Source organism: Dendrobates tinctorius, unplaced genomic scaffold (assembly GCF_039654945.1).
Source record: "Dendrobates tinctorius isolate UK_male_01 unplaced genomic scaffold, ASM3965494v1 ptg000038l, whole genome shotgun sequence".
NCBI classification, from domain to species: Eukaryota; Metazoa; Chordata; class Amphibia; order Anura; family Dendrobatidae; genus Dendrobates; species Dendrobates tinctorius.
Genome location: NW_027361706.1, coordinates 9733163 through 9761130, shown reverse-complemented (window position 1 = coordinate 9761130; position 27968 = coordinate 9733163). Strand labels below are relative to the sequence as shown.

General features: G+C 54.0%; 1 protein-coding gene across 2 annotated transcripts in view; it reads right to left on the bottom strand.

The window, feature by feature from the left end:
* Nucleotides 1–27968, bottom strand: part of TKT (transketolase) — an 89796-nt gene that overhangs the window by 30760 nt on the left and 31068 nt on the right. Inside the window, exons 1-4 of one of the 2 annotated variants that reach the window (XM_073574182.1) lie at nt 6189–6326; nt 5251–5368; nt 4391–4504; nt 4141–4238 (exon numbers count right to left, since the gene is read on the bottom strand). In XM_073574182.1, the coding sequence (XP_073430283.1) occupies nt 4141–4238; nt 4391–4504; nt 5251–5334 (296 nt within the window). In that variant the 5' untranslated portion in view covers nt 5335–5368; nt 6189–6326. Of the gene's footprint in view, nt 1–4140; nt 4239–4390; nt 4505–5250; nt 5369–6188; nt 6327–27968 lie in introns of those variants that run through there. The other variant, XM_073574181.1, reaches the window with a different exon arrangement.

Below are 27968 nucleotides of genomic sequence, written 5' to 3'. Positions count from 1 at the left end.
AATAAAAACAAATGCAAAAAAAAAAAAAGCACTCACAAAGTAAAAAACGCAAGTAACCTAATAAGTGCAGGAATGCTGCAAAGTGAAATACTCCTTGTAGGAACGTACTCTAAATGCCCAATAAAGCAGTTGTCCGAGTAATACCGCCATACTAAGCCTGAATAGTGGTAAAGTCACTGGTGGCCTAGGGCAGAGAAGCAATTAATGATTTATATGCTCCACTCCAGGTCTCTTCCAAAAGTCTAGGAAATGGGTGCCCTAGACAACTGGCTCATGTGCCCTAAAAATCAGCTCAGGATTAAAAGTAAGAGCAGCACACCTAAGGTCAGGTTTACACGTTCATGCCCAGTATTGTATGGGTAAAGCTCGGACTGCACTACCCGACTTGACCTAAGGAACTACGGACCTTAAGCAAACCGAATAGTGCAACCGACCCAAGAGAGAATTTGTTTGCATAACTATTTGGAATCCGGACTGCAGCCATATTCGACAGATCCTGTCGACACGATGCAGCAAAGGAATGTCAACGTTAGCACAATTCTCCAATCTATTCCCGCAAGTTAAACCACATTTCGTGCGAAATTTGAATCCATGTCATGATGTAACATGTCATAATTCTAAGGCAATTATGAAAGGGCTACATAGGTAATTTAGCCTCAGAACAACCCTCCGCCGCTTACACGTCTGCCGCCGAGCTCACATAAGGTAAGAAACAGGCGGGAATGCTCCTGAACACTGCAAGACGAGGACAAGGTGCAGCTCAAATAGACACTCCTCAGCAAACCGCCTAAGGGTTTATACCCGGCTTATCAAGGAACTGGAAAGAACCTGCAGCCAAAGTCACTGTGTAGTCCCAGTCTTTAAAGGAACCTTTCATCTTACTCTTATTTTAGTGCACCTCTAAAAATCCAGCTAAAATGGAGATGGTGGGTGCAGCTGCCCATGCCAAATGGAAATGAGGGCAAATGAGCACCATCAGCGCTCCTCAATCAGCACGGTGACTCGTGTACAGTTGTGGACAAAAGTATTGACACCCCTGCAATTCTGTCAGATAATACTCAGTTTCTTCCTGAAAATGATTGCAAACACAAATTCTTTGGTATTATTATCTTCATTTAATTTGTCTTAAATGAAAAAAACACAAAAGAGAATGAAGCAAAAAGCAAAACATTGATCATTTCACACAAAACTCCAAAAATGGGCCAGACAAAAGTATTGGCCCCCTCAGCCTAATACTTGGTTGCACAACCTTTAGCCAAAATAACTGCGACCAACCGGTAACCATCAATGAGTTTCTTACAATGCTCTGCTGGAATTTTAGACCATTCTTCTTTGGCAAACTGCTCCAGGTCCCTGATATTAGAAGGGTGCCTTCTCCAAACTGCCATTTTTAGATCTCTCCACAGGTGTTCTATGGGATTCAGGTCTGGACTCATTGCTGGCCACCTTAGAAGTCTCCAGTGCTTTCTCTCAAACCATTTTCTAGTGCTTTTTGAAGTGTGTTTTGGGTCACTGTCCTCCTGGAAGACCCATGACCTCTGAGGGAGACCCAGCTTTCTCACACTGGGCCCTACATTATGCTGCAAAATTTGTTGGTAGTCTTCAGACTTCATAATGCCATGCACACGGTCAAGCAGTCCAGTGCCAGAGGCAGCAAAGCAACCCCAAAACATCAGGGAACCTCCGCCATGTTTGACTGTAGGGACCGTGTTCTTTTCTTTGAATGCCTCTTTTTTTCTCCTGTAAACTCTATGCTGATGCCTTTGCCCAAAAAGCTCTACTTTTGTCTCATCTGACCAGAGAACATTCTTCCAAAACGTTTTAGGCTTTTTCAGGTAAGTTTTGGCAAACTCCAGCCTGGCTTTTTTATGTCTCGGGGTAAGAAGTGGGGTCTTCCTGGGTCTCCTACCATACAGTCCCTTTTCATTCAGACGCCGACGGATAGTACGGGTTGAGCCTGTTGTACCCTCGGACTGCAGGGCAGCTTGAACTTGTTTGGATGTTAGTCGAGGTTCTTTATCCAACATCCGCACAATCTTGCGTTGAAATCTCTTGTCAATTTTTCTTTTCCGTCCACATCTAGGGAGGTTAGCCACAGTGCCATGGGCTTTAAACTTCTTGATGACACTGCGCACGGTAGACACAGGAACATTCAGGTCTTTGGAGATGGACTTGTAGCCTTGAGATTGCTCATGCTTCCTCACAATTTGGTTTCTCAAGTCCTCAGACAGTTCTTTGGTCTTCTTTCTTTTCTCCATGCTCAATGTGGTACACACAAGGACACAGGACAGAGGTTGAGTCAACTTTAATCCATGTCAACTGGCTGCAAGTGTGATTTAGTTATTGCCAACACCTGTTAGGGGCCACAGGTAAGTTATAGGTGCTGTTAATTACACAAATTAGAGAAGCATCACATGATTTTTCGAACAGTGCCAATACTTTTGTCCACCCTCTTTTTTATGTTTGGTGTGGAATTATATCCAATTTGGCTTTAGGACAATTCGTTTTGTGTTTTTTCATTTAAGACAAATTAAATGAAGGTAATAATACCAAAGAATTTGTGTTTGCAATCATTTTCAGGAAGAAACTGAGTATTATCTGACAGAATTGCAGGGGTGTCAATACTTTTGGCCACAACTGTACAAGTTCCTTCTTGTCAGATCAATTAATTTCTAAGAAATCTGAGGAGATGGAAGGTAACTCACATGAGCCCGCACAGGCAAGTAAGAAGCGGACAGGGGGAATCGCATAATAAATTATGTTTTTTTAAGATCCTCGCTATAACTCATCTCTCGAACCCATGGACCGTGTCCCTCCTTGTATTACATGGACAGCACAATGGTGCACTGCCAACCGGTACATGGAGCCAATCGACAGTTTTGAGATGGACCGTGTCTCTCCGTGTACTACATGTACTGCACAATAGTGCACTGTCATCCAGTGCATGGAGTCACTTTACAGCTCCGAGAGAGATCATGGATTGTATACTACTCTAAGTTTCCAACAGAGACCGTGGACCGGTGGACCATGTCCCCCCCAAGAATTACATGGGCTTCAATCGGTGTATGGAGGCCACTCTATAGTTCCGACAGAGACAGTGACCCATATCCTTCCAAGTACTACACATTTGTGCACCGTCAATCGGTGCATGGAGTCACTCTAAAGTTCAGAGAGAGACTGTGAACTGTGCAGTACTCTAAGTCAGCTGATGCATGGAGTCACTCTAAAGTTCCGAGAGAGACCGTGGACTGTATCCCTCCATGTACTACACAATTGTGCACCATGAACCGGTGCATGGAGCCACTATACAGTTCAGAAAGTGACAGAGAACCGTGAAGTACTCTAAGTCTCTAAGAGAAACCGTGGACTGGAAGACAGAGTCTCTCCAAGTATTACATGAACTGCACAATTGTGCACCATCAACAGATGCATAAAGTCACTCTACAGTTCCGAGAGAGACCGTGGACCGTATACTTCCATGTACTACACGGTTGTGCACCATGAACCGGTGCATGGAGTCACTCTACAGTTCCGAGAGAGACCATAGACCATATCCCTCCATGTACTACACAATTGTGCACCATGAAGCGGTGCATGGAGTCACTCTACAGTTCCGAGAGACTGTGGACCATATTACTCCATGTACTACACAATTGTGCACCATGAACCGCTGCATGGAGTCACTCTATAGTTCCGAGAGACTGTGGACCATATTCCTCCATGTACTACACAATTGTTAACCATGAACCGGTGCATGGAGCCAATCTACAGTTCCGAGAGAGACCGTGGACGGTATTCCTCCATGTATTACACAATTGTGCACCATGAACCGATGCACGCAGCCACTCTACAGATCTGAGAGAGGCCGTGGACTGTATTCCTCCATGTACTACACAATTGTGCACCATTAACCGGTGCATGGAGTCACTCTACAGTTCTGAAAGAGACCGTGACCCGTGTTTCTCCATATACAACATGAACTGCACAATTGTGCCCCGCCAACCGATGCATGGAACGGTTGGAACCACTCCAAGGTTCCCAGATAGACGGCCTTTATACAAAGAGCGTTGTGTACTGCACTTAAAAAAAAACAAAAAAAAACGAGGACATGCTGAAAATTTTCAGCAACATTAGAGTTACCTGGCCTTATCAAAGTATTTTGCAGTGTAGGCCATTCCAGCCGCAGCCCCCAGTCCTTGTCCCAACGATCCTGTGGCCACATCTGTGAATTCTTGTCTCTACAACACAAAACATTAAAAGATCGGAGCTCTTCAAACCCAGCAACAAACTACATGAAACTGATACTGATATCTGAGCTGCTAAAGATGTCCATAATGGTCAGGAAATGCAGAAACACAAAACAATATTGAGGATGATAGTAAATACGCACTGGGACCGGATGACCTTCAAGGACAGAGTCGAGTTTCCTCAAGTTCAACAGTTCGGACTCGGGCAGAAAGCCAGCCTCGGCCCAGGCTGCGTACAAGATGGGAGCTGCGTGACCCTGAAAGAAGAAAAGTACTCATTACATGCAGTGTTCCCACAGCCACTTAATCTTATTGAGAAGACACAACATCATCTAATGCATCTTCGTAGAGAAAGGTCCGATAGATGAGGAGGTTCCATAAACACGCTGTGTGGTTCCCGACACATTCCCACACTATCTAGTAACAGAACATCATAAACATGGCAAAAATGACAACAGAATAGAAGGAAAAACATAGTAAACTAGAAAGTTAAAACTGACTGCCCTCAATGGACCGTAGCAGAGCAGGAAGAGACGTTTTGTAGGCCTACCTCTTCATGAATCATGAGCGTCTGACTCCAGCACACCCCTGCATCAAGACCGGTGTGAACAATGCAGATCTTGATGAATCAGGGTCTTACTGTGCACACCACCTAACATGGATGGTGCGGCTTTCCCTGACATCTGCCACTGAGGCCGGGCATGCACACCACCGATTCGGACATGCACGTGACCCATCCATTCATTCTCTATGGGCCTACTGGAGATAGCCTCCTATATCACTTGCTTATCTCCAGCAGTCCCATACAGAATAAATGGGATCGATGGTGCGCATGTTCAGCTCCTTTCAGACGGGGCACTGCAGAGCCCCGTTTTTGGGATCAGTGCAGGAATCAGGGGTCGGATCCCCACGTGATCACCAAGCTAAAACCTCTCCTATGGATGGGTGACAACCTCTAAAGATGGGACTAACCCCTTTAAACTTAGCACACCGTATACCGTACCTTAGACATCACAAAGCGATCATTGTTGGGGTTCTTAGGATCCTGAGGCTTATACTTCATAGTATGGAAAAACAACACTGACATGATTTCCGCAGCGCTGCAGCATGATGTCGGATGTCTAGGAAGGAAAAAAGAAGCACGGTCAATAGTTACATTGACTTCACCTGCATAATATTCACACCGTCAAAAGAGAAAAATTCTAAAAAGAGCATATAACTGCTCTGCATGCAATATCCCTGACTTTTTATGAAAGGTACAGGAGATGTTTCTTTCACATCTTTCAGTCACATTTCTAACTTGTAGTACCACCTTTCACCACTTCCCACGCGCTATAGTTTCCATAGATATCAATGCAACAGCGCTTCCCCAGCACTACTATCATATACAATGACTTCTTATCTTTATTGCTTGACATAAATGCTCCCATTCACCTAACAGAGGCAAAAAGTGTCCGTTCTTATTTATTTTTACAAGAGGATACTCTAAAAGGGGTTGTCCAGAATTTAAAAAAAACATAAGCTTTTGTCTACAAACAGCGCCACATTTGATGGTGGTGGTTTATGGTACTGCACTTTTGAGAAACTACACCTGGCCTCCCTCTCCTATTAGGTGTTCAGATGAAGAGTGTGCGTAGCTCAAACAAGACAGCGCCGTACAATGTCTAGTGGCCATTGCCAAGATTACACTCCATTCAGTCAGGTCATTGCAGTACCCCATTTTCAGAACCAGCGGGGGTCCTAGCATTGGGGATCGAAGAAATCAACGAGTTCTCACCTATCCTGCAGACACGTGATAACTTTTCAAACTTAGTAGATTGACTTAAACAAAGGAACGACATAATGCATTTATTGGGGAATTGTCATTCATGCAATTGCCTATTATATTATGCAGGTATGGCAAGACATACAGACTTTTGAAACCAACAATCAATATCTAACCACTTTAAGATGTCAAATATCCCATAAAAATGAATCCGAATCCTGCTGTAGATAGGCACCGTCCCTCTCGCGTGGCTCATGCAGCACACAGGGGCCGTCGGGAATATTAGGCGATTACTGCTATGAATCCCATGCAGGTTAGGACAGACACAGACACTTCTACGCCGGCTGGAAACCCTGATTACTCATCCGGGCGGTGCACAATGGAGGTCGGTTCCAAGATTTGCACACGCCTTACTTTATACATGTGTTAAGTTCAGACAAAACAGAATTTTTCAGCATGCGAGAATAATATTTCCAACTCTGCAGCCTGCACATATACTTAGCCAAAATCTAGATGTGCGTCCTCTTCATGGCCGGAAACGGGGAGCAAGCAAAAAAATGAGAAAATTGGACAAGAAACACGTGCCTAGACCCCAGACATAGCAAGAAGACATCAGGCACACTGCTCGCCTCTATGGAGGCTCAGTACTAGGCACTCCGGCACACTGCTCTGCTCTATGGAGGATCAGTACTTGGCACTCCGGCACACTGCTCGCCTCTATGGAGGCTCAGTACTAGGCACTCCGGCACACTGCTCTGTTCTATGGAGGCTCAGTACTAGGCACTCCGGCACACTGCTCGCCTCTATGGAGGCTCAGTACTAGGCACTCCGGCACACTGCTCGCCTCTATGGAGGCTCAGTACTAGGCACTCCGGCACACTGCTCTGTTCTATGGAGGCTCAGTACTAGACACTCCAACACACTGCTCGCCTCTACGGAGGCTCAGTACTAGGCACTCCGGCACACTGCTCTGTTCTATGGAGGCTCAGTACTAGACACTCCAACACACTGCTCGCCTCTACGGAGGCTCAGTACTAGGCACTCCGGCACACTGCTCTGTTCTATGGAGGCTCAGTACTAGGCACTCCGGCACACTGCTCGCCTCTATGGAGGCTCAGTACTAGGCACTCCGGCACACTGCTCGCCTCTATGGAGGCTCAGTACTAGGCACTCCGGCACACTGCTCTGTTCTATGGAGGCTCAGTACTAGACACTCCAACACACTGCTCGCCTCTACGGAGGCTCAGTACTAGGCACTCCGGCACACTGCTCTGTTCTATGGAGGCTCAGTACTAGACACTCCAACACACTGCTCGCCTCTACGGAGGCTCAGTACTAGGCACTCCGGCACACTGCTCGTGTCTATGGAGGCTCAGTACTAGGCACTCCGGCACACTGCTCGTGTCTATGGAGGCTCAGTACTAGGCACTCCGGCACACTGCTCTGCTCTATGGAGGATCAGTACTTGGCACTCCGGCACACTGCTCGCCTCTATGGAGGCTCAGTACTAGGCACTCCGGCACACTGCTCTGCTCTATGGAGGCTCAGTACTAGGCACTCCAACACACTGCTCGCCTCTACGGAGGCTCAGTACTAGGCACTCCGGCACACTGCTCTGTTCTATGGAGGCTCAGTACTAGGCACTCCAACACACTGCTCGCCTCTACGGAGGCTCAGTACTAGGCACTCCGGCACACTGCTCGTCTCTATGGAGGATCAGTACTAGGCACTCCGGCACACTGCTCTGCTCTATGGAGGATCAGTACTAGGCACTCCGGCACACTGCTCTGCTCTACGGAGGCTCAGTACTAGGCACTCCAACACACTGCTCGCCTCTATGGAGGCTCAGTACTAGGCACTCCAACACACTGCTCGCCTCTATGGAGGCTCAGTACTAGGCACTCCGGCACACTGCTCTGCTCTATGGAGGATCAGTACTAGGCACTCCGGCACACTGCTCTGCTCTACGGAGGCTCAGTACTAGGCACTCCAACACACTGCTCGCCTCTACGGAGGCTCAGTACTAGGCACTCCAACACACTGCTCGCCTCTATGGAGGCTCAGTACTAGGCACTCCGGCACACTGCTCTGCTCTATGGAGGATCAGTACTTGGCACTCCGGCACACTGCTCGCCTCTATGGAGGATCAGTACTAGGCACTCCAACACACTGCTCGCCTCTACGGAGGCTCAGTACTAGGCACTCCAACACACTGCTCGCCTCTACGGAGGCTCAGTACTAGGCAGTCCAACACACTGCTCGCCTCTATGGAGGCTCAGTACTAGGCACTCCAACACACTGCTCGCCTCTATGGAGGCTCAGTACTAGGCACTCCGGCACACTGCTCTGCTCTATGGAGGATCAGTACTAGGCACTCCGGCACACTGCTCTGCTCTACGGAGGCTCAGTACTAGGCACTCCAACACACTGCTCGCCTCTATGGAGGCTCAGTACTAGGCACTCCGGCACACTGCTCTGCTCTATGGAGGATCAGTACTTGGCACTCCGGCACACTGCTCGCCTCTATGGAGGATCAGTACTAGGCACTCCAACACACTGCTCGCCTCTACGGAGGCTCAGTACTAGGCACTCCGGCACACTGCTCGCCTCTATGGAGGCTCAGTACTAGGCACTCCGGCACACTGCTCTGCTCTATGGAGGATCAGTACTTGGCACTCCGGCACACTGCTCGCCTCTATGGAGGATCAGTACTAGACACTCCGGCACACTGCTCGTGTCTATGGAGGCTCAGTACTAGGCACTCCGGCACACTGCTCGCCTCTATGGAGGCTCAGTACTTGGCACTCCGGCACACTGCTCTGCTCTATGGAGGCTCAGTACTAGGCACTCCAGCACACTGCTCTGCTCTATGGAGGCACAGTACTAGGCACTCCGGCACACTGCTCGCCTCTATGGAGGCTCAGTACTAGGCACTCCGGCACACTGCTCGCCTCTATGGAGGCTCGGTACTAGGCACTCCGGCACACTGCTCTGCTCTATGGAGGATCAGTACTTGGCACTCCGGCACACTGCTCGCCTCTATGGAGGATCAGTACTAGACACTCCGGCACACTGCTCGTGTCTATGGAGGCTCAGTACTAGGCACTCCGGCACACTGCTCGCCTCTATGGAGGCTCAGTACTTGGCACTCCGGCACACTGCTCTGCTCTATGGAGGCTCAGTACTAGGCATTCCAGCACACTGCTCTGCTCTATGGAGGCTCAGTACTAGGCACTCCGGCACACTGCTCGCCTCTATGGAGGCTCAGTACTAGGCACTCCGGCACACTGCTCGCCTCTAAGGAGGCTCAGTACTAGGCACTCCGGCACTCTGCTCGCCTCTATGGAGGCTCAGTACTAGGCTCTCCGGAACACTGCTCTGCTCTATGGAGACTCAGTTCTTGGCACTCCGGCACATGCTCGGCTCTATGGAGGCTCCGTACCAGGCACTCCGGCACACTGCTCGCCTCTATGGAGGCTCAGTACTAGGCACTCCGGCACACTGCTCTGCTCTATGGAGGCTCAGTACTAGGCACTCCGGCACACTGCTCGCCTCTATGGAGGCTCAGTACTAGGCACTCCAGCACACTGCTCGCCTCTATGGAGGCTCAGTACTAGGCACTCCGGCACACTGCTCGCCTCTATGGAGGCTCAGTACTAGGCACTCCGGCACACTGCTCTGCTCTATGGAGGATCAGTACTTGGCACTCCGGCACACTGCTCGCCTCTATGGAGGATCAGTACTAGGCACTCCAACACACTGCTCGCCTCTACGGAGGCTCAGTACTAGGCACTCCGGCACACTGCTCTGCTCTATGGAGGATCAGTACTTGGCACTCCGGCACACTGCTTGCCTCTATGGAGGATCAGTACTAGGCACTCCGGCACACTGCTCGTGTCTATGGAGGCTCAGTACTAGGCACTCCGGCACACTGCTCGCCTCTATGGAGGCTCAGTACTTGGCACTCCGGCACACTGCTCTGCTCTATGGAGGCTCAGTAATAGGCACTCCGGCACACTGCTCTGCTCTATGGAGGCTCAGTACTAGGCACTCCAGCACACTGCTCTGCTCTATGGAGGCACAGTACTAGGCACTCCGGCACACTGCTCTGCTCTATGGAGGCTCAGTACTAGGCACTCCGGCACACTGCTCGCCTCTATGGAGGCTCAGTACTAGGCACTCCGGCACACTGCTCGCCTCTATGGAGGCTCAGTACTAGGCACTCCGGCACACTGCTCGCCTCTAAGGAGGCTCAGTACTAGGCACTCCGGCACTCTGCTCGCCTCTATGGAGGCTCAGTACTAGGCACTCCGGAACACTGCTCTGCTCTATGGAGACTCAGTTCTTGGCACTCCGGCACATGCTCGGCTCTATGGAGGCTCCGTACCAGGCACTCCGGCACACTGCTCGCCTCTATGGAGGCTCAGTACTAGGCACTCCGGCACACTGCTCTGCTCTATGGAGGCTCAGTACTAGGCACTCCAGCACACTGCTCGCCTCTATGGAGGCTCAGTACTAGGCACTCCAGCACACTGCTCGCCTCTATGGAGGCTCAGTACTAGGCACTCCGGCACACTGCTCGCCTCTATGGAGGCTCAGTACTTGGGTACTCCGGCACAATGCTCGCCTCTATGGAGGCTTAGTACTAGGCACTCCGGCACACTGCTCGCCTCTATGGAGGCTCAGTACTAGGCACTCCGGCACACTGCTCGCCTCTATGGAGGCTCAGTACTTGGGTACTCCGGCACACTGCTCGCCTCTATGGAGGCTCAGTACTTGGCACTCCGGCACACTGCTCATCTCTATGGAGGCTCAGTACTAGGCACTCCGGCACACTACTCGCCTCTATGGAGACTCAGTACTAGGCACTCCGGCACACTGCTCACCTCTATGGAGGCTCAGTACTAGGCACTCCAGCACACTGCTCGCCTCTATGGAGGCTCAGTACTAGGCACTCCGGCACACTGCTCGCCTCTATGGAGACTCAGTACTAGGCACTCCGGCACACTGCTCGCCTCTATGGAGGCTCAGTACTAGGCACTCCGGCACACTGCTCGCCTCTATGGAGGCTCAGTACTTGGGTACTCCGGCACACTGCTCGCCTCTATGGAGGCTTAGTACTAGGCACTCCGGCACACTGCTCGCCTCTATGGAGGCTCAGTATTAGGCACTCCAGCACACTGCTCGCCTCTACGGAGGCTCAGTACTAGGCACTCCAGCACACTGCTCGTCTCTATGGAGGCTCAATACTAGGCACTCCGGCACACTGCTCTTCTCTATGGAGGATCAATACTAGGCACTCCGGCACACTGCTCGACTCTATGGAGGCTCAGTACTAGGCACTCCGGCACACTGCTCTGCTCTATGGAGGCTCAGTACTAGGCACTCCGGCACAATGCTCTGCTCTATGGAGGCTCAGTACTAGGCACTCCGGCACACTGCTCGCCTCTATGGAGGCTCAGTACTAGGCACTCCGGCACACTGCTCGCCTCTATGGAGGCTCAGTACTAGGCACTCCGGCACACGCTCGCCTCTATGGAGGCTCAGTACTAGGCACTCCGGCACACTGCTTGCCTCTATGGAGACTCAGTACTAGGCACTCCGGCACAATGCTCTGCTCTATGGAGGCTCAGTACTAGGCACTCCGGCACAATGCTCTGCTCTATGGAGGCTCAGTACTAGGCACTCCAGCACAATGCTCTGCTCTATGGAGGCTCAGTACTAGGCACTCCAGCACACTGCTCTGCTCTATGGAGGCACAGTACTAGGCACTCCGGCACACTGCTCTGCTCTATGGAGGCTCAGTACTAGGCACTCCGGCACACTGCTCGCCTCTATGGAGGCTCAGTACTAGGCACTCCAACACACTGCTCGCCTCTACGGAGGCTCAGTACTAGGCACTCCGGCACACTGCTCGCCTCTATGGAGGCTCAGTACTAGGCACTCCGGCACACTGCTCTGCTCTATGGAGGATCAGTACTTGGCACTCCGGCACACTGCTCGCCTCTATGGAGGATCAGTACTAGGCACTCCGGCACACTGCTCGCGTCTATGGAGGCTCAGTACTAGGCACTCCGGCACACTGCTCGCCTCTATGGAGGCTCAGTACTTGGCACTCCGGCACACTGCTCGCCTCTATGGAGGCTCAGTACTAGGCACTCCAGCACACTGCTCTGCTCTATGGAGGCTCAGTACTAGGCACTCTGGCACACTGCTCTGCTCTATGGAGGCTCAGTACTAGGCACTCCAGCACACTGCTCTGCTCTATGGAGGCACAGTACTAGGCACTCCGGCACACTGCTCTGCTCTATGGAGGCTCAGTACTAGGCACTCCGGCACACTGCTCGCCTCTATGGAGGCTCAGTACTAGGCACTCCGGCACACTGCTCGCCTCTATGGAGGCTCAGTACTAGGCACTCCGGCACACTGCTCGCCTCTAAGGAGGCTCAGTACTAGGCACTCCGGCACTCTGCTCGCCTCTATGGAGGCTCAGTAGTAGGCACTCCGGAACACTGCTCTGCTCTATGGAGACTCAGTTCTTGGCACTCCGGCACATGCTCGGCTCTATGGAGGCTCCGTACCAGGCACTCCGGCACACTGCTCGCCTCTATGGAGGCTCAGTACTAGGCACTCCGGCACACTGCTTGCCTCTATGGAGACTCAGTACTAGGCACTCCGGCACAATGCTCTGCTCTATGGAGGCTCAGTACTAGGCACTCCGGCACAATGCTCTGCTCTATGGAGGCTCAGTACTAGGCACTCCAGCACAATGCTCTGCTCTATGGAGGCTCAGTACTAGGCAATCCAGCACACTGCTCTGCTCTATGGAGGCACAGTACTAGGCACTCCGGCACACTGCTCTGCTCTATGGAGGCTCAGTACTAGGCACTCCGGCACACTGCTCGCCTCTATGGAGGCTCAGTACTAGGCACTCCAACACACTGCTCGCCTCTACGGAGGCTCAGTACTAGGCACTCCGGCACACTGCTCGCCTCTATGGAGGCTCAGTACTAGGCACTCCGGCACACTGCTCTGCTCTATGGAGGATCAGTACTTGGCACTCCGGCACACTGCTCGCCTCTATGGAGGATCAGTACTAGGCACTCCGGCACACTGCTCGCGTCTATGGAGGCTCAGTACTAGGCACTCCGGCACACTGCTCGCCTCTATGGAGGCTCAGTACTTGGCACTCCGGCACACTGCTCGCCTCTATGGAGGCTCAGTACTAGGCACTCCAGCACACTGCTCTGCTCTATGGAGGCTCAGTACTAGGCACTCTGGCACACTGCTCTGCTCTATGGAGGCTCAGTACTAGGCACTCCAGCACACTGCTCTGCTCTATGGAGGCACAGTACTAGGCACTCCGGCACACTGCTCTGCTCTATGGAGGCTCAGTACTAGGCACTCCAGCACACTGCTCGCCTCTATGGAGGCTCAGTACTAGGCACTCCGGCACACTGCTCGCCTCTATGGAGGCTCAGTACTAGGCACTCCGGCACACTGCTCGCCTCTAAGGAGGCTCAGTACTAGGCACTCCGGCACTCTGCTCGCCTCTATGGAGGCTCAGTAGTAGGCACTCCGGAACACTGCTCTGCTCTATGGAGACTCAGTTCTTGGCACTCCGGCACATGCTCGGCTCTATGGAGGCTCCGTACCAGGCACTCCGGCACACTGCTCGCCTCTATGGAGGCTCAGTACTAGGCACTCCGGCACACTGCTCTGCTCTATGGAGGCTCAGTACTAGGCACTCCGGCACAATGCTCTGCTCTATGGAGGCTCAGTACTAGGCACTCCAGCACAATGCTCTGCTCTATGGAGGCTCAGTACTAGGCACTCCAGCACACTGCTCTGCTCTATGGAGGCACAGTACTAGGCACTCCGGCACACTGCTCTGCTCTATGGAGGCTCAGTACTAGGCACTCCGGCACACTGCTCGCCTCTATGGAGGCTCAGTACTAGGCACTCCAACACACTGCTCGCCTCTACGGAGGCTCAGTACTAGGCACTCCGGCACACTGCTCGCCTCTATGGAGGCTCAGTACTAGGCACTCCGGCACACTGCTCTGCTCTATGGAGGATCAGTACTTGGCACTCCGGCACACTGCTCGCCTCTATGGAGGATCAGTACTAGGCACTCCGGCACACTGCTCGCGTCTATGGAGGCTCAGTACTAGGCACTCCGGCACACTGCTCGCCTCTATGGAGGCTCAGTACTTGGCACTCCGGCACACTGCTCGCCTCTATGGAGGCTCAGTACTAGGCACTCCAGCACACTGCTCTGCTCTATGGAGGCTCAGTACTAGGCACTCTGGCACACTGCTCTGCTCTATGGAGGCTCAGTACTAGGCACTCCAGCACACTGCTCTGCTCTATGGAGGCACAGTACTAGGCACTCCGGCACACTGCTCTGCTCTATGGAGGCTCAGTACTAGGCACTCCGGCACACTGCTCGCCTCTATGGAGGCTCAGTACTAGGCACTCCGGCACACTGCTCGCCTCTATGGAGGCTCAGTACTAGGCACTCCGGCACACTGTTCGCCTCTAAGGAGGCTCAGTACTAGGCACTCCGGCACTCTGCTCGCCTCTATGGAGGCTCAGTAGTAGGCACTCCGGAACACTGCTCTGCTCTATGGAGACTCAGTTCTTGGCACTCCGGCACATGCTCGGCTCTATGGAGGCTCCGTACCAGGCACTCCGGCACACTGCTCGCCTCTATGGAGGCTCAGTACTAGGCACTCCGGCACACTGCTCTGCTCTATGGAGGCTCAGTACTAGGCACTCCGGCACACTGCTCGCCTCTATGGAGACTCAGTACTAGGCACTCCGGCACACTGCTCGCCTCTATGGAGGCTCAGTACTAGGCACTCCAGCACACTGCTCGCCTCTATGGAGGCTCAGTACTAGGCACTCCGGCACACTGCTCGCCTCTATGGAGGCTCAGTACTTGGGTACTCCGGCACACTGCTCGCCTCTATGGAGGCTTAGTACTAGGCACTCCGGCACACTGCTCGCCTCTATGGAGGCTCAGTACTAGGCACTCCGGCACACTGCTCGCCTCTATGGAGGCTCAGTACTTGGGTACTCCGGCACACTGCTCGCCTCTATGGAGGCTCAGTACTTGGCACTCCGGCACACTGCTCGTCTCTATGGAGGCTCAGTACTAGGCACTCCGGCACACTGCTCGCCTCTATGGAGACTCAGTACTAGGCACTCCGGCACACTGCTCGCCTCTATGGAGGCTCAGTACTAGGCACTCCAGCACACTGCTCGCCTCTATGGAGGCTCAGTACTAGGCACTCCGGCACACTGCTCGCCTCTATGAAGACTCAGTACTAGGCACTCCGGCACACTGCTCGCCTCTATGGAGGCTCAGTACTAGGCACTCCGGCACACTGCTCGCCTCTATGGAGGCTCAGTACTTGGGTACTCCGGCACACTGCTCGCCTCTATGGAGGCTTAGTACTAGGCACTCCGGCACACTGCTCGCCTCTATGGAGGCTCAGTACTAGGCACTCCAGCACACTGCTCGCCTCTACGGAGGCTCAGTACTAGGCACTCCAGCACACTGCTCGTCTCTATGGAGGCTCAGTACTAGGCACTCCGGCACACTGCTCTTCTCTATGGAGGATCAATACTAGGCACTCCGGCACACTGCTCGACTCTATGGAGGCTCAGTACTAGGCACTGCGGCACACTGCTCTGCTCTATGGAGGCTCAGTACTAGGCACTCCAGCACAATGCTCTGCTCTATGGAGGCTCAGTACTAGGCACTCCGGCACACTGCTCGCCTCTATGGAGGCTCAGTACTAGGCACTCCAACACACTGCTCGCCTCTATGGAGGCTCAGTACTAGGCACTCCGGCACACTGCTCTGCTCTATGGAGGATCAGTACTTGGCACTCCGGCACACTGCTCGCCTCTATGGAGGATCAGTACTAGGCACTCCAACACACTGCTCGCCTCTACGGAGGCTCAGTACTAGGCACTCCAACACACTGCTCGCCTCTACGGAGGCTCAGTACTAGGCAGTCCAACACACTGCTCGCCTCTATGGAGGCTCAGTACTAGGCACTCCAACACACTGCTCGCCTCTATGGAGGCTCAGTACTAGGCACTCCGGCACACTGCTCTGCTCTATGGAGGATCAGTACTAGGCACTCCGGCACACTGCTCTGCTCTACGGAGGCTCAGTACTAGGCACTCCAACACACTGCTCGCCTCTATGGAGGCTCAGTACTAGGCACTCCGGCACACTGCTCTGCTCTATGGAGGATCAGTACTTGGCACTCCGGCACACTGCTCGCCTCTATGGAGGATCAGTACTAGGCACTCCAACACACTGCTCGCCTCTACGGAGGCTCAGTACTAGGCACTCCGGCACACTGCTCGCCTCTATGGAAGCTCAGTACTAGGCACTCCGGCACACTGCTCTGCTCTATGGAGGATCAGTACTTGGCACTCCGGCACACTGCTCGCCTCTATGGAGGATCAGTACTAGACACTCCGGCACACTGCTCGTGTCTATGGAGGCTCAGTACTAGGCACTCCGGCACACTGCTCGCCTCTATGGAGGCTCAGTACTTGGCACTCCGGCACACTGCTCTGCTCTATGGAGGCTCAGTACTAGGCACTCCAGCACACTGCTCTGCTCTATGGAGGCACAGTACTAGGCACTCCGGCACACTGCTCGCCTCTATGGAGGCTCAGTACTAGGCACTCCGGCACACTGCTCGCCTCTATGGAGGCTCGGTACTAGGCACTCCGGCACACTGCTCTGCTCTATGGAGGATCAGTACTTGGCACTCCGGCACACTGCTCGCCTCTATGGAGGATCAGTACTAGACACTCCGGCACACTGCTCGTGTCTATGGAGGCTCAGTACTAGGCACTCCGGCACACTGCTCGCCTCTATGGAGGCTCAGTACTTGGCACTCCGGCACACTGCTCTGCTCTATGGAGGCTCAGTACTAGGCATTCCAGCACACTGCTCTGCTCTATGGAGGCTCAGTACTAGGCACTCCGGCACACTGCTCGCCTCTATGGAGGCTCAGTACTAGGCACTCCGGCACACTGCTCGCCTCTAAGGAGGCTCAGTACTAGGCACTCCGGCACTCTGCTCGCCTCTATGGAGGCTCAGTACTAGGCACTCCGGAACACTGCTCTGCTCTATGGAGACTCAGTTCTTGGCACTCCGGCACATGCTCGGCTCTATGGAGGCTCCGTACCAGGCACTCCGGCACACTGCTCGCCTCTATGGAGGCTCAGTACTAGGCACTCCGGCACACTGCTCTGCTCTATGGAGGCTCAGTACTAGGCACTCCGGCACACTGCTCGCCTCTATGGAGGCTCAGTACTAGGCACTCCAGCACACTGCTCGCCTCTATGGAGGCTCAGTACTAGGCACTCCGGCACACTGCTCGCCTCTATGGAGGCTCAGTACTAGGCACTCCGGCACACTGCTCTGCTCTATGGAGGATCAGTACTTGGCACTCCGGCACACTGCTCGCCTCTATGGAGGATCAGTACTAGGCACTCCAACACACTGCTCGCCTCTACGGAGGCTCAGTACTAGGCACTCCGGCACACTGCTCTGCTCTATGGAGGATCAGTACTTGGCACTCCGGCACACTGCTTGCCTCTATGGAGGATCAGTACTAGGCACTCCGGCACACTGCTCGTGTCTATGGAGGCTCAGTACTAGGCACTCCGGCACACTGCTCGCCTCTATGGAGGCTCAGTACTTGGCACTCCGGCACACTGCTCTGCTCTATGGAGGCTCAGTAATAGGCACTCCGGCACACTGCTCTGCTCTATGGAGGCTCAGTACTAGGCACTCCAGCACACTGCTCTGCTCTATGGAGGCACAGTACTAGGCACTCCGGCACACTGCTCTGCTCTATGGAGGCTCAGTACTAGGCACTCCGGCACACTGCTCGCCTCTATGGAGGCTCAGTACTAGGCACTCCGGCACACTGCTCGCCTCTATGGAGGCTCAGTACTAGGCACTCCGGCACACTGCTCGCCTCTAAGGAGGCTCAGTACTAGGCACTCCGGCACTCTGCTCGCCTCTATGGAGGCTCAGTACTAGGCACTCCGGAACACTGCTCTGCTCTATGGAGACTCAGTTCTTGGCACTCCGGCACATGCTCGGCTCTATGGAGGCTCCGTACCAGGCACTCCGGCACACTGCTCGCCTCTATGGAGGCTCAGTACTAGGCACTCCGGCACACTGCTCTGCTCTATGGAGGCTCAGTACTAGGCACTCCAGCACACTGCTCGCCTCTATGGAGGCTCAGTACTAGGCACTCCAGCACACTGCTCGCCTCTATGGAGGCTCAGTACTAGGCACTCCGGCACACTGCTCGCCTCTATGGAGGCTCAGTACTTGGGTACTCCGGCACAATGCTCGCCTCTATGGAGGCTTAGTACTAGGCACTCCGGCACACTGCTCGCCTCTATGGAGGCTCAGTACTAGGCACTCCGGCACACTGCTCGCCTCTATGGAGGCTCAGTACTTGGGTACTCCGGCACACTGCTCGCCTCTATGGAGGCTCAGTACTTGGCACTCCGGCACACTGCTCATCTCTATGGAGGCTCAGTACTAGGCACTCCGGCACACTACTCGCCTCTATGGAGACTCAGTACTAGGCACTCCGGCACACTGCTCACCTCTATGGAGGCTCAGTACTAGGCACTCCAGCACACTGCTCGCCTCTATGGAGGCTCAGTACTAGGCACTCCGGCACACTGCTCGCCTCTATGGAGACTCAGTACTAGGCACTCCGGCACACTGCTCGCCTCTATGGAGGCTCAGTACTAGGCACTCCGGCACACTGCTCGCCTCTATGGAGGCTCAGTACTTGGGTACTCCGGCACACTGCTCGCCTCTATGGAGGCTTAGTACTAGGCACTCCGGCACACTGCTCGCCTCTATGGAGGCTCAGTATTAGGCACTCCAGCACACTGCTCGCCTCTACGGAGGCTCAGTACTAGGCACTCCAGCACACTGCTCGTCTCTATGGAGGCTCAATACTAGGCACTCCGGCACACTGCTCTTCTCTATGGAGGATCAATACTAGGCACTCCGGCACACTGCTCGACTCTATGGAGGCTCAGTACTAGGCACTCCGGCACACTGCTCTGCTCTATGGAGGCTCAGTACTAGGCACTCCGGCACAATGCTCTGCTCTATGGAGGCTCAGTACTAGGCACTCCGGCACACTGCTCGCCTCTATGGAGGCTCAGTACTAGGCACTCCGGCACACTGCTCGCCTCTATGGAGGCTCAGTACTAGGCACTCCGGCACACGCTCGCCTCTATGGAGGCTCAGTACTAGGCACTCCGGCACACTGCTTGCCTCTATGGAGACTCAGTACTAGGCACTCCGGCACAATGCTCTGCTCTATGGAGGCTCAGTACTAGGCACTCCGGCACAATGCTCTGCTCTATGGAGGCTCAGTACTAGGCACTCCAGCACAATGCTCTGCTCTATGGAGGCTCAGTACTAGGCACTCCAGCACACTGCTCTGCTCTATGGAGGCACAGTACTAGGCACTCCGGCACACTGCTCTGCTCTATGGAGGCTCAGTACTAGGCACTCCGGCACACTGCTCGCCTCTATGGAGGCTCAGTACTAGGCACTCCAACACACTGCTCGCCTCTACGGAGGCTCAGTACTAGGCACTCCGGCACACTGCTCGCCTCTATGGAGGCTCAGTACTAGGCACTCCGGCACACTGCTCTGCTCTATGGAGGATCAGTACTTGGCACTCCGGCACACTGCTCGCCTCTATGGAGGATCAGTACTAGGCACTCCGGCACACTGCTCGCGTCTATGGAGGCTCAGTACTAGGCACTCCGGCACACTGCTCGCCTCTATGGAGGCTCAGTACTTGGCACTCCGGCACACTGCTCGCCTCTATGGAGGCTCAGTACTAGGCACTCCAGCACACTGCTCTGCTCTATGGAGGCTCAGTACTAGGCACTCTGGCACACTGCTCTGCTCTATGGAGGCTCAGTACTAGGCACTCCAGCACACTGCTCTGCTCTATGGAGGCACAGTACTAGGCACTCCGGCACACTGCTCTGCTCTATGGAGGCTCAGTACTAGGCACTCCGGCACACTGCTCGCCTCTATGGAGGCTCAGTACTAGGCACTCCGGCACACTGCTCGCCTCTATGGAGGCTCAGTACTAGGCACTCCGGCACACTGCTCGCCTCTAAGGAGGCTCAGTACTAGGCACTCCGGCACTCTGCTCGCCTCTATGGAGGCTCAGTAGTAGGCACTCCGGAACACTGCTCTGCTCTATGGAGACTCAGTTCTTGGCACTCCGGCACATGCTCGGCTCTATGGAGGCTCCGTACCAGGCACTCCGGCACACTGCTCGCCTCTATGGAGGCTCAGTACTAGGCACTCCGGCACACTGCTTGCCTCTATGGAGACTCAGTACTAGGCACTCCGGCACAATGCTCTGCTCTATGGAGGCTCAGTACTAGGCACTCCGGCACAATGCTCTGCTCTATGGAGGCTCAGTACTAGGCACTCCAGCACAATGCTCTGCTCTATGGAGGCTCAGTACTAGGCAATCCAGCACACTGCTCTGCTCTATGGAGGCACAGTACTAGGCACTCCGGCACACTGCTCTGCTCTATGGAGGCTCAGTACTAGGCACTCCGGCACACTGCTCGCCTCTATGGAGGCTCAGTACTAGGCACTCCAACACACTGCTCGCCTCTACGGAGGCTCAGTACTAGGCACTCCGGCACACTGCTCGCCTCTATGGAGGCTCAGTACTAGGCACTCCGGCACACTGCTCTGCTCTATGGAGGATCAGTACTTGGCACTCCGGCACACTGCTCGCCTCTATGGAGGATCAGTACTAGGCACTCCGGCACACTGCTCGCGTCTATGGAGGCTCAGTACTAGGCACTCCGGCACACTGCTCGCCTCTATGGAGGCTCAGTACTTGGCACTCCGGCACACTGCTCGCCTCTATGGAGGCTCAGTACTAGGCACTCCAGCACACTGCTCTGCTCTATGGAGGCTCAGTACTAGGCACTCTGGCACACTGCTCTGCTCTATGGAGGCTCAGTACTAGGCACTCCAGCACACTGCTCTGCTCTATGGAGGCACAGTACTAGGCACTCCGGCACACTGCTCTGCTCTATGGAGGCTCAGTACTAGGCACTCCAGCACACTGCTCGCCTCTATGGAGGCTCAGTACTAGGCACTCCGGCACACTGCTCGCCTCTATGGAGGCTCAGTACTAGGCACTCCGGCACACTGCTCGCCTCTAAGGAGGCTCAGTACTAGGCACTCCGGCACTCTGCTCGCCTCTATGGAGGCTCAGTAGTAGGCACTCCGGAACACTGCTCTGCTCTATGGAGACTCAGTTCTTGGCACTCCGGCACATGCTCGGCTCTATGGAGGCTCCGTACCAGGCACTCCGGCACACTGCTCGCCTCTATGGAGGCTCAGTACTAGGCACTCCGGCACACTGCTCTGCTCTATGGAGGCTCAGTACTAGGCACTCCGGCACAATGCTCTGCTCTATGGAGGCTCAGTACTAGGCACTCCAGCACAATGCTCTGCTCTATGGAGGCTCAGTACTAGGCACTCCAGCACACTGCTCTGCTCTATGGAGGCACAGTACTAGGCACTCCGGCACACTGCTCTGCTCTATGGAGGCTCAGTACTAGGCACTCCGGCACACTGCTCGCCTCTATGGAGGCTCAGTACTAGGCACTCCAACACACTGCTCGCCTCTACGGAGGCTCAGTACTAGGCACTCCGGCACACTGCTCGCCTCTATGGAGGCTCAGTACTAGGCACTCCGGCACACTGCTCTGCTCTATGGAGGATCAGTACTTGGCACTCCGGCACACTGCTCGCCTCTATGGAGGATCAGTACTAGGCACTCCGGCACACTGCTCGCGTCTATGGAGGCTCAGTACTAGGCACTCCGGCACACTGCTCGCCTCTATGGAGGCTCAGTACTTGGCACTCCGGCACACTGCTCGCCTCTATGGAGGCTCAGTACTAGGCACTCCAGCACACTGCTCTGCTCTATGGAGGCTCAGTACTAGGCACTCTGGCACACTGCTCTGCTCTATGGAGGCTCAGTACTAGGCACTCCAGCACACTGCTCTGCTCTATGGAGGCACAGTACTAGGCACTCCGGCACACTGCTCTGCTCTATGGAGGCTCAGTACTAGGCACTCCGGCACACTGCTCGCCTCTATGGAGGCTCAGTACTAGGCACTCCGGCACACTGCTCGCCTCTATGGAGGCTCAGTACTAGGCACTCCGGCACACTGTTCGCCTCTAAGGAGGCTCAGTACTAGGCACTCCGGCACTCTGCTCGCCTCTATGGAGGCTCAGTAGTAGGCACTCCGGAACACTGCTCTGCTCTATGGAGACTCAGTTCTTGGCACTCCGGCACATGCTCGGCTCTATGGAGGCTCCGTACCAGGCACTCCGGCACACTGCTCGCCTCTATGGAGGCTCAGTACTAGGCACTCCGGCACACTGCTCTGCTCTATGGAGGCTCAGTACTAGGCACTCCGGCACACTGCTCGCCTCTATGGAGACTCAGTACTAGGCACTCCGGCACACTGCTCGCCTCTATGGAGGCTCAGTACTAGGCACTCCAGCACACTGCTCGCCTCTATGGAGGCTCAGTACTAGGCACTCCGGCACACTGCTCGCCTCTATGGAGGCTCAGTACTTGGGTACTCCGGCACACTGCTCGCCTCTATGGAGGCTTAGTACTAGGCACTCCGGCACACTGCTCGCCTCTATGGAGGCTCAGTACTAGGCACTCCGGCACACTGCTCGCCTCTATGGAGGCTCAGTACTTGGGTACTCCGGCACACTGCTCGCCTCTATGGAGGCTCAGTACTTGGCACTCCGGCACACTGCTCGTCTCTATGGAGGCTCAGTACTAGGCACTCCGGCACACTGCTCGCCTCTATGGAGACTCAGTACTAGGCACTCCGGCACACTGCTCGCCTCTATGGAGGCTCAGTACTAGGCACTCCAGCACACTGCTCGCCTCTATGGAGGCTCAGTACTAGGCACTCCGGCACACTGCTCGCCTCTATGAAGACTCAGTACTAGGCACTCCGGCACACTGCTCGCCTCTATGGAGGCTCAGTACTAGGCACTCCGGCACACTGCTCGCCTCTATGGAGGCTCAGTACTTGGGTACTCCGGCACACTGCTCGCCTCTATGGAGGCTTAGTACTAGGCACTCCGGCACACTGCTCGCCTCTATGGAGGCTCAGTACTAGGCACTCCAGCACACTGCTCGCCTCTACGGAGGCTCAGTACTAGGCACTCCAGCACACTGCTCGTCTCTATGGAGGCTCAGTACTAGGCACTCCGGCACACTGCTCTTCTCTATGGAGGATCAATACTAGGCACTCCGGCACACTGCTCGACTCTATGGAGGCTCAGTACTAGGCACTGCGGCACACTGCTCTGCTCTATGGAGGCTCAGTACTAGGCACTCCAGCACAATGCTCTGCTCTATGGAGGCTCAGTACTAGGCACTCCGGCACACTGCTCGCCTCTATGGAGGCTCAGTACTAGGCACTCCGGCACACTGCTCGCCTCTATGGAGGCTCAGTACTAGGCACTCCGGCACACTGCTCGCCTCTATGGAGGCTCAGTACTAGGCACTCCGGCACACTGCTTGCCTCTATGGAGACTCAGTACTAGGCACTCTGGCACAATGCTCTGCTCTATGGAGGCTCAGTACTAGGCACTCCAGCACAATGCTCTGCTCTATGGAGGCTCAGTACTAGGCACTCCAGCACAATGCTCTGCTCTATGGAGGCTCAGTACTAGGCACTCCAGCACACTGCTCTGCTCTATGGAGGCACAGTACTAGGCACTCCGGCACACTGCTCTGCTCTATGGAGGCTCAGTACTAGGCACTCCGGCACACTGCTCGCCTCTATGGAGGCTCAGTACTAGGCACTCCGGCACACTGCTCGCCTCTATGTAGGCTCAGTACTAGGCACTCCGGCACACTGCTCGCCTCTAAGGAGGCTCAGTACTAGGCACTCCGGCACTCTGCTCGCCTCTATGGAGGCTCAGTACTAGGCACTCCGGAACACTGCTCTGCTCTATGGAGACTCAGTTCTTGGGTACTCCGACACACTGCTCGCCTCTATGGAGGCTTAGTACTAGGCACTCCGGCACACTGCTCGCCTCTATGGAGGCTCAGTACTAGGCACTCCGGCACACTGCTCGCCTCTATGGAGGCTCAGTACTTGGGTACTCCGGCACACTGCTCGCCTCTATGGAGGCTCAGTACTTGGCACTCCTGCACACTGCTCGTCTCTATGGAGGCTCAGTACTAGGCACTCCGGCACACTGCTCGCCTCTATGGAGACTCAGTACTAGGCACTCCGGCACACTGCTCGCCTCTATGGAGGCTCAGTACTAGGCACTCCAGCACACTGCTCGCCTCTATGGAGGCTCAGTACTAGGCACTCCGGCACACTGCTCGCCTCTATGGAGGCTCAGTACTTGGGTACTCCGGCACACTGCTTGCCTCTATGGAGGCTTAGTACTAGGCACTCCGGCACACTGCTCGCCTCTATGGAGGCTCAGTACTAGGCACTCCGGCACACTTCTCGCCTCTATGGAGGCTCAGTATTTGGGTACTCCGGCACACTGCTCGCCTCTATGGAGGCTCAGTACTAGGCACTCCGGCACACTGCTCGCCTCTATGGAGGCTCAGTACTAGGCACTCCAGCACACTGCTCGCCTCTATGGAGGCTCAGTACTAGGCACTCCAGCACACTGCTCGCCTCTACGGAGGCTCAGTACTAGGCACTCCAGCACACTGCTCGTCTCTATGGAGGCTCAGTACTAGGCACTCCGGCACACTGCTCGTCTCTATGGAGGCTCAGTACTAGGCACTCCGGCACACTGCTCGCCTCTATGGAGGCTTAGTACTAGGCACTCCGGCACACTGCTCGCCTCTATGTAGGCTCAGTACTAGGCACTCCGGCACACTGCTCGCCTCTAAGGAGGCTCAGTACTAGGCACTCCGGCACTCTGCTCGCCTCTATGGAGGCTCAGTACTAGGCACTCCGGAACACTGCTCTGCTCTATGGAGACTCAGTTCTTGGCACTCCGGCACATGCTCGGCTCTATGGAGGCTCCGTACCAGGCACTCCGGCACACTGCTTGCCTCTATGGAGGCTCAGTACTAGGCACTCCGGCACACTGCTCTGCTCTATGGAGGCTCAGTACTAGGCACTCCGGCACACTGCTCTGCTCTATGGAGGCTCAGTACCAGGCACTCCGGCACACTGCTCGGCTCTATGGAGGCTACGTACCAGGCACTCCGGCACACTGCTCTGCTCTATGGAGGCACAGTACTTGGCACTCCGGCACATGCTCGGCTCTATGGAGGCACAGTACCAGGTACTCCGGCACACTACTCTGCTCTATGGAGGCACAGTATTTGGCACTCCGGCACATGCTCTGCTCTATAGAGGCTCAGTACCAGGCACTCCGGCACACTACTCTGCTCTATGGAGACTCAGTACTAGGCACTCCGGCACATGCTCTGCTCTATGGAGGCTCAGTACTAGGCACTCCGGCACACTGCTCTGCTCTATAGAGGCTCAGTACCAGGCACTCCGGCACACTACTCTGCTCTATGGAGGCTCAGTACTTGGCACTCCGGTACGCTGCTCGGCTCTATGGAGGCTCAGTACTAGGCACTCCGGCACACTGCTCGGCTCTATGGAGGCTCAGTACTAGGCACTCCGGCACACTGCTCGGCTCTATGGAGGCTCAGTACTATGCACTCCGGCACACTGCTCTGCTCTATAGAGACACTCTGTGCCGCCGACACCACATAATGCCTTAACAGGTACATCCTCTTTGCATCCAGGACATATCTCCATTGTTTGCCAGTTTGTCCAGTTTTTTAAGCTAAACTTTTATATATATTTTGTTTTAATTTCTCCTCAAAATCCAAAGGTTTTAAACAGATTCATCCATTTTTTACCAAATGTCACAATATTTTGTGGGGGACACACCAGTCACTGCCTGGACTGGAATAAGGTTTCTATCAGAATTTTCAATTGTTGGTGATGAAAATTTGCAAAAAAAAAAGGCGCAAAAGCAACACAAGATAGATGAAAAATGCATGATCGTTGAAGGTGCAGCCGCTAAGACCCCACTGATCCTTGCTGCTCCATGCACACAGTAGACTTTAGGTCCCCCAGTGTAGGGATCACAAGGGGTCTCAGCAGACAAGACCCCCAGCAGTCATATATTTATCATTTATGCTGTGGCTCAGTGATATAAGCTGCTTATGGGACAACCCCCTTTAATTCTGTAAGATTCTTCTAGTTGTGAAACTTTAGTAACAGGAATATTAAATAACAGTTCCTTTCATCATCCGTGTAATATCTGCCCACCAGTGATGGCATCATGTGTGTTCCTCATCTTCAGTCCTTACACAAGAGCTGGGTGTCCTAACAGGACCGCGGTGCAACAATGGAGTCACAACTGTGCAGGACATGAGATCGCACCAAGAATCCCACCGATATCACACGGGTGTATTCTGGCTGGATGAGCTGGTTTTGGATGAGACCGGTAAAGATGGTTTTAAGGCCTGACTGCCCCCGAGGAATGACAAACGCCAACTCATCACTAACTAAAGCAACATCGGGAGGAATCTTACACAGATATACAAGCTTGTTCTCTTCTAGCAACGTGATGGCAGGTCACCGATCTCTGGGGGCCAACACATATCCAAAATCGAAAGAGGTCACAAAGTCGGACTACCATTAATCAAGAAGTGATAGCCTAACTTAGGGGTACGCCATCACTTTATAAGATGAGACTCCGCTGTCAAAGCCTTCATCTCAACACCGACACAGGACAAAATGGCAGAACGGCCGGTGGTGCTGAGCTCCCCGATACCAGCGCGGTCCTGTAACAGAAGCCACCGGGGTAACAAGTCAGATCATGGCATTTCTTCCTACTAATCTTCCCCCATCACCTGTGAGTGATATTATTGAGAAGTGGAAGGAACCGCAGCAACTCAGCCACGAAGCGGAGACCCCGTAACGTTACAGAGCGGGGGGAGCCGAGTGCTGAGGAGCAGAGGACAGAAAAGTCACCACCGCTCTGCTGACCCCATAACTGCAGAGTCCAGACCTCCTAAGGCAGCATAAACACTGCACCCCCGTCATGGAGTGACGGACCGCACTTCTCCTGACATTCGCCAATCCCAGACCCCTGTATCAGAATGTCGGGGACATTACATACCTGGCGGCATTGTACCCGCTGCACAGTTTGGTGGAGGAGGATAACGCTATGGGCTGATATCAGGGGTCGGCCTCAGCTTCCTAATTACTATGAAGGGAAACCTTAGTTCTTCAGCACAAGACATTGGGGGCAGCTGTAGCTCCCAGCGTCGTGGGAACAGTTTGGGGGAGGCTTCTTCTGCTCCCCATGACTGTGCCCAGTGTACGAGGTCCATAAACATACGAAAGGGGAGTCTGATGAGAAGAACATGACCGTCTGCTCAGAACCCCGACCTCAATCCTACTCCCCTGGGATAAACTGGTTTGGAAATTGGTCAGCCCGCCTCTCCTCCAACATCAGGGTCTGACCTCACAAGTGATCTCCTGGATGAAGGGCCAAAAATTCCCACAGACGCCTCCAAAATCTAATATAGAAATTTATCAGAAAAGCGAGAGCTGTTCTGTCTGCAAAATGGAAAACAACTCCATGATAATGTGCGTGGATCTAGGATGGAAGGTCAGGAAAGCTCCTGTAGGAGTAATGTGGAGGGACACATACTACTGACCACACAGTGCATCTATCCATCCATCTATTATCTATCATCTATCTATTATCATCATCTATCTAGCCATCCATCTATCTATATATTATCTATTATCTATCTATGTAT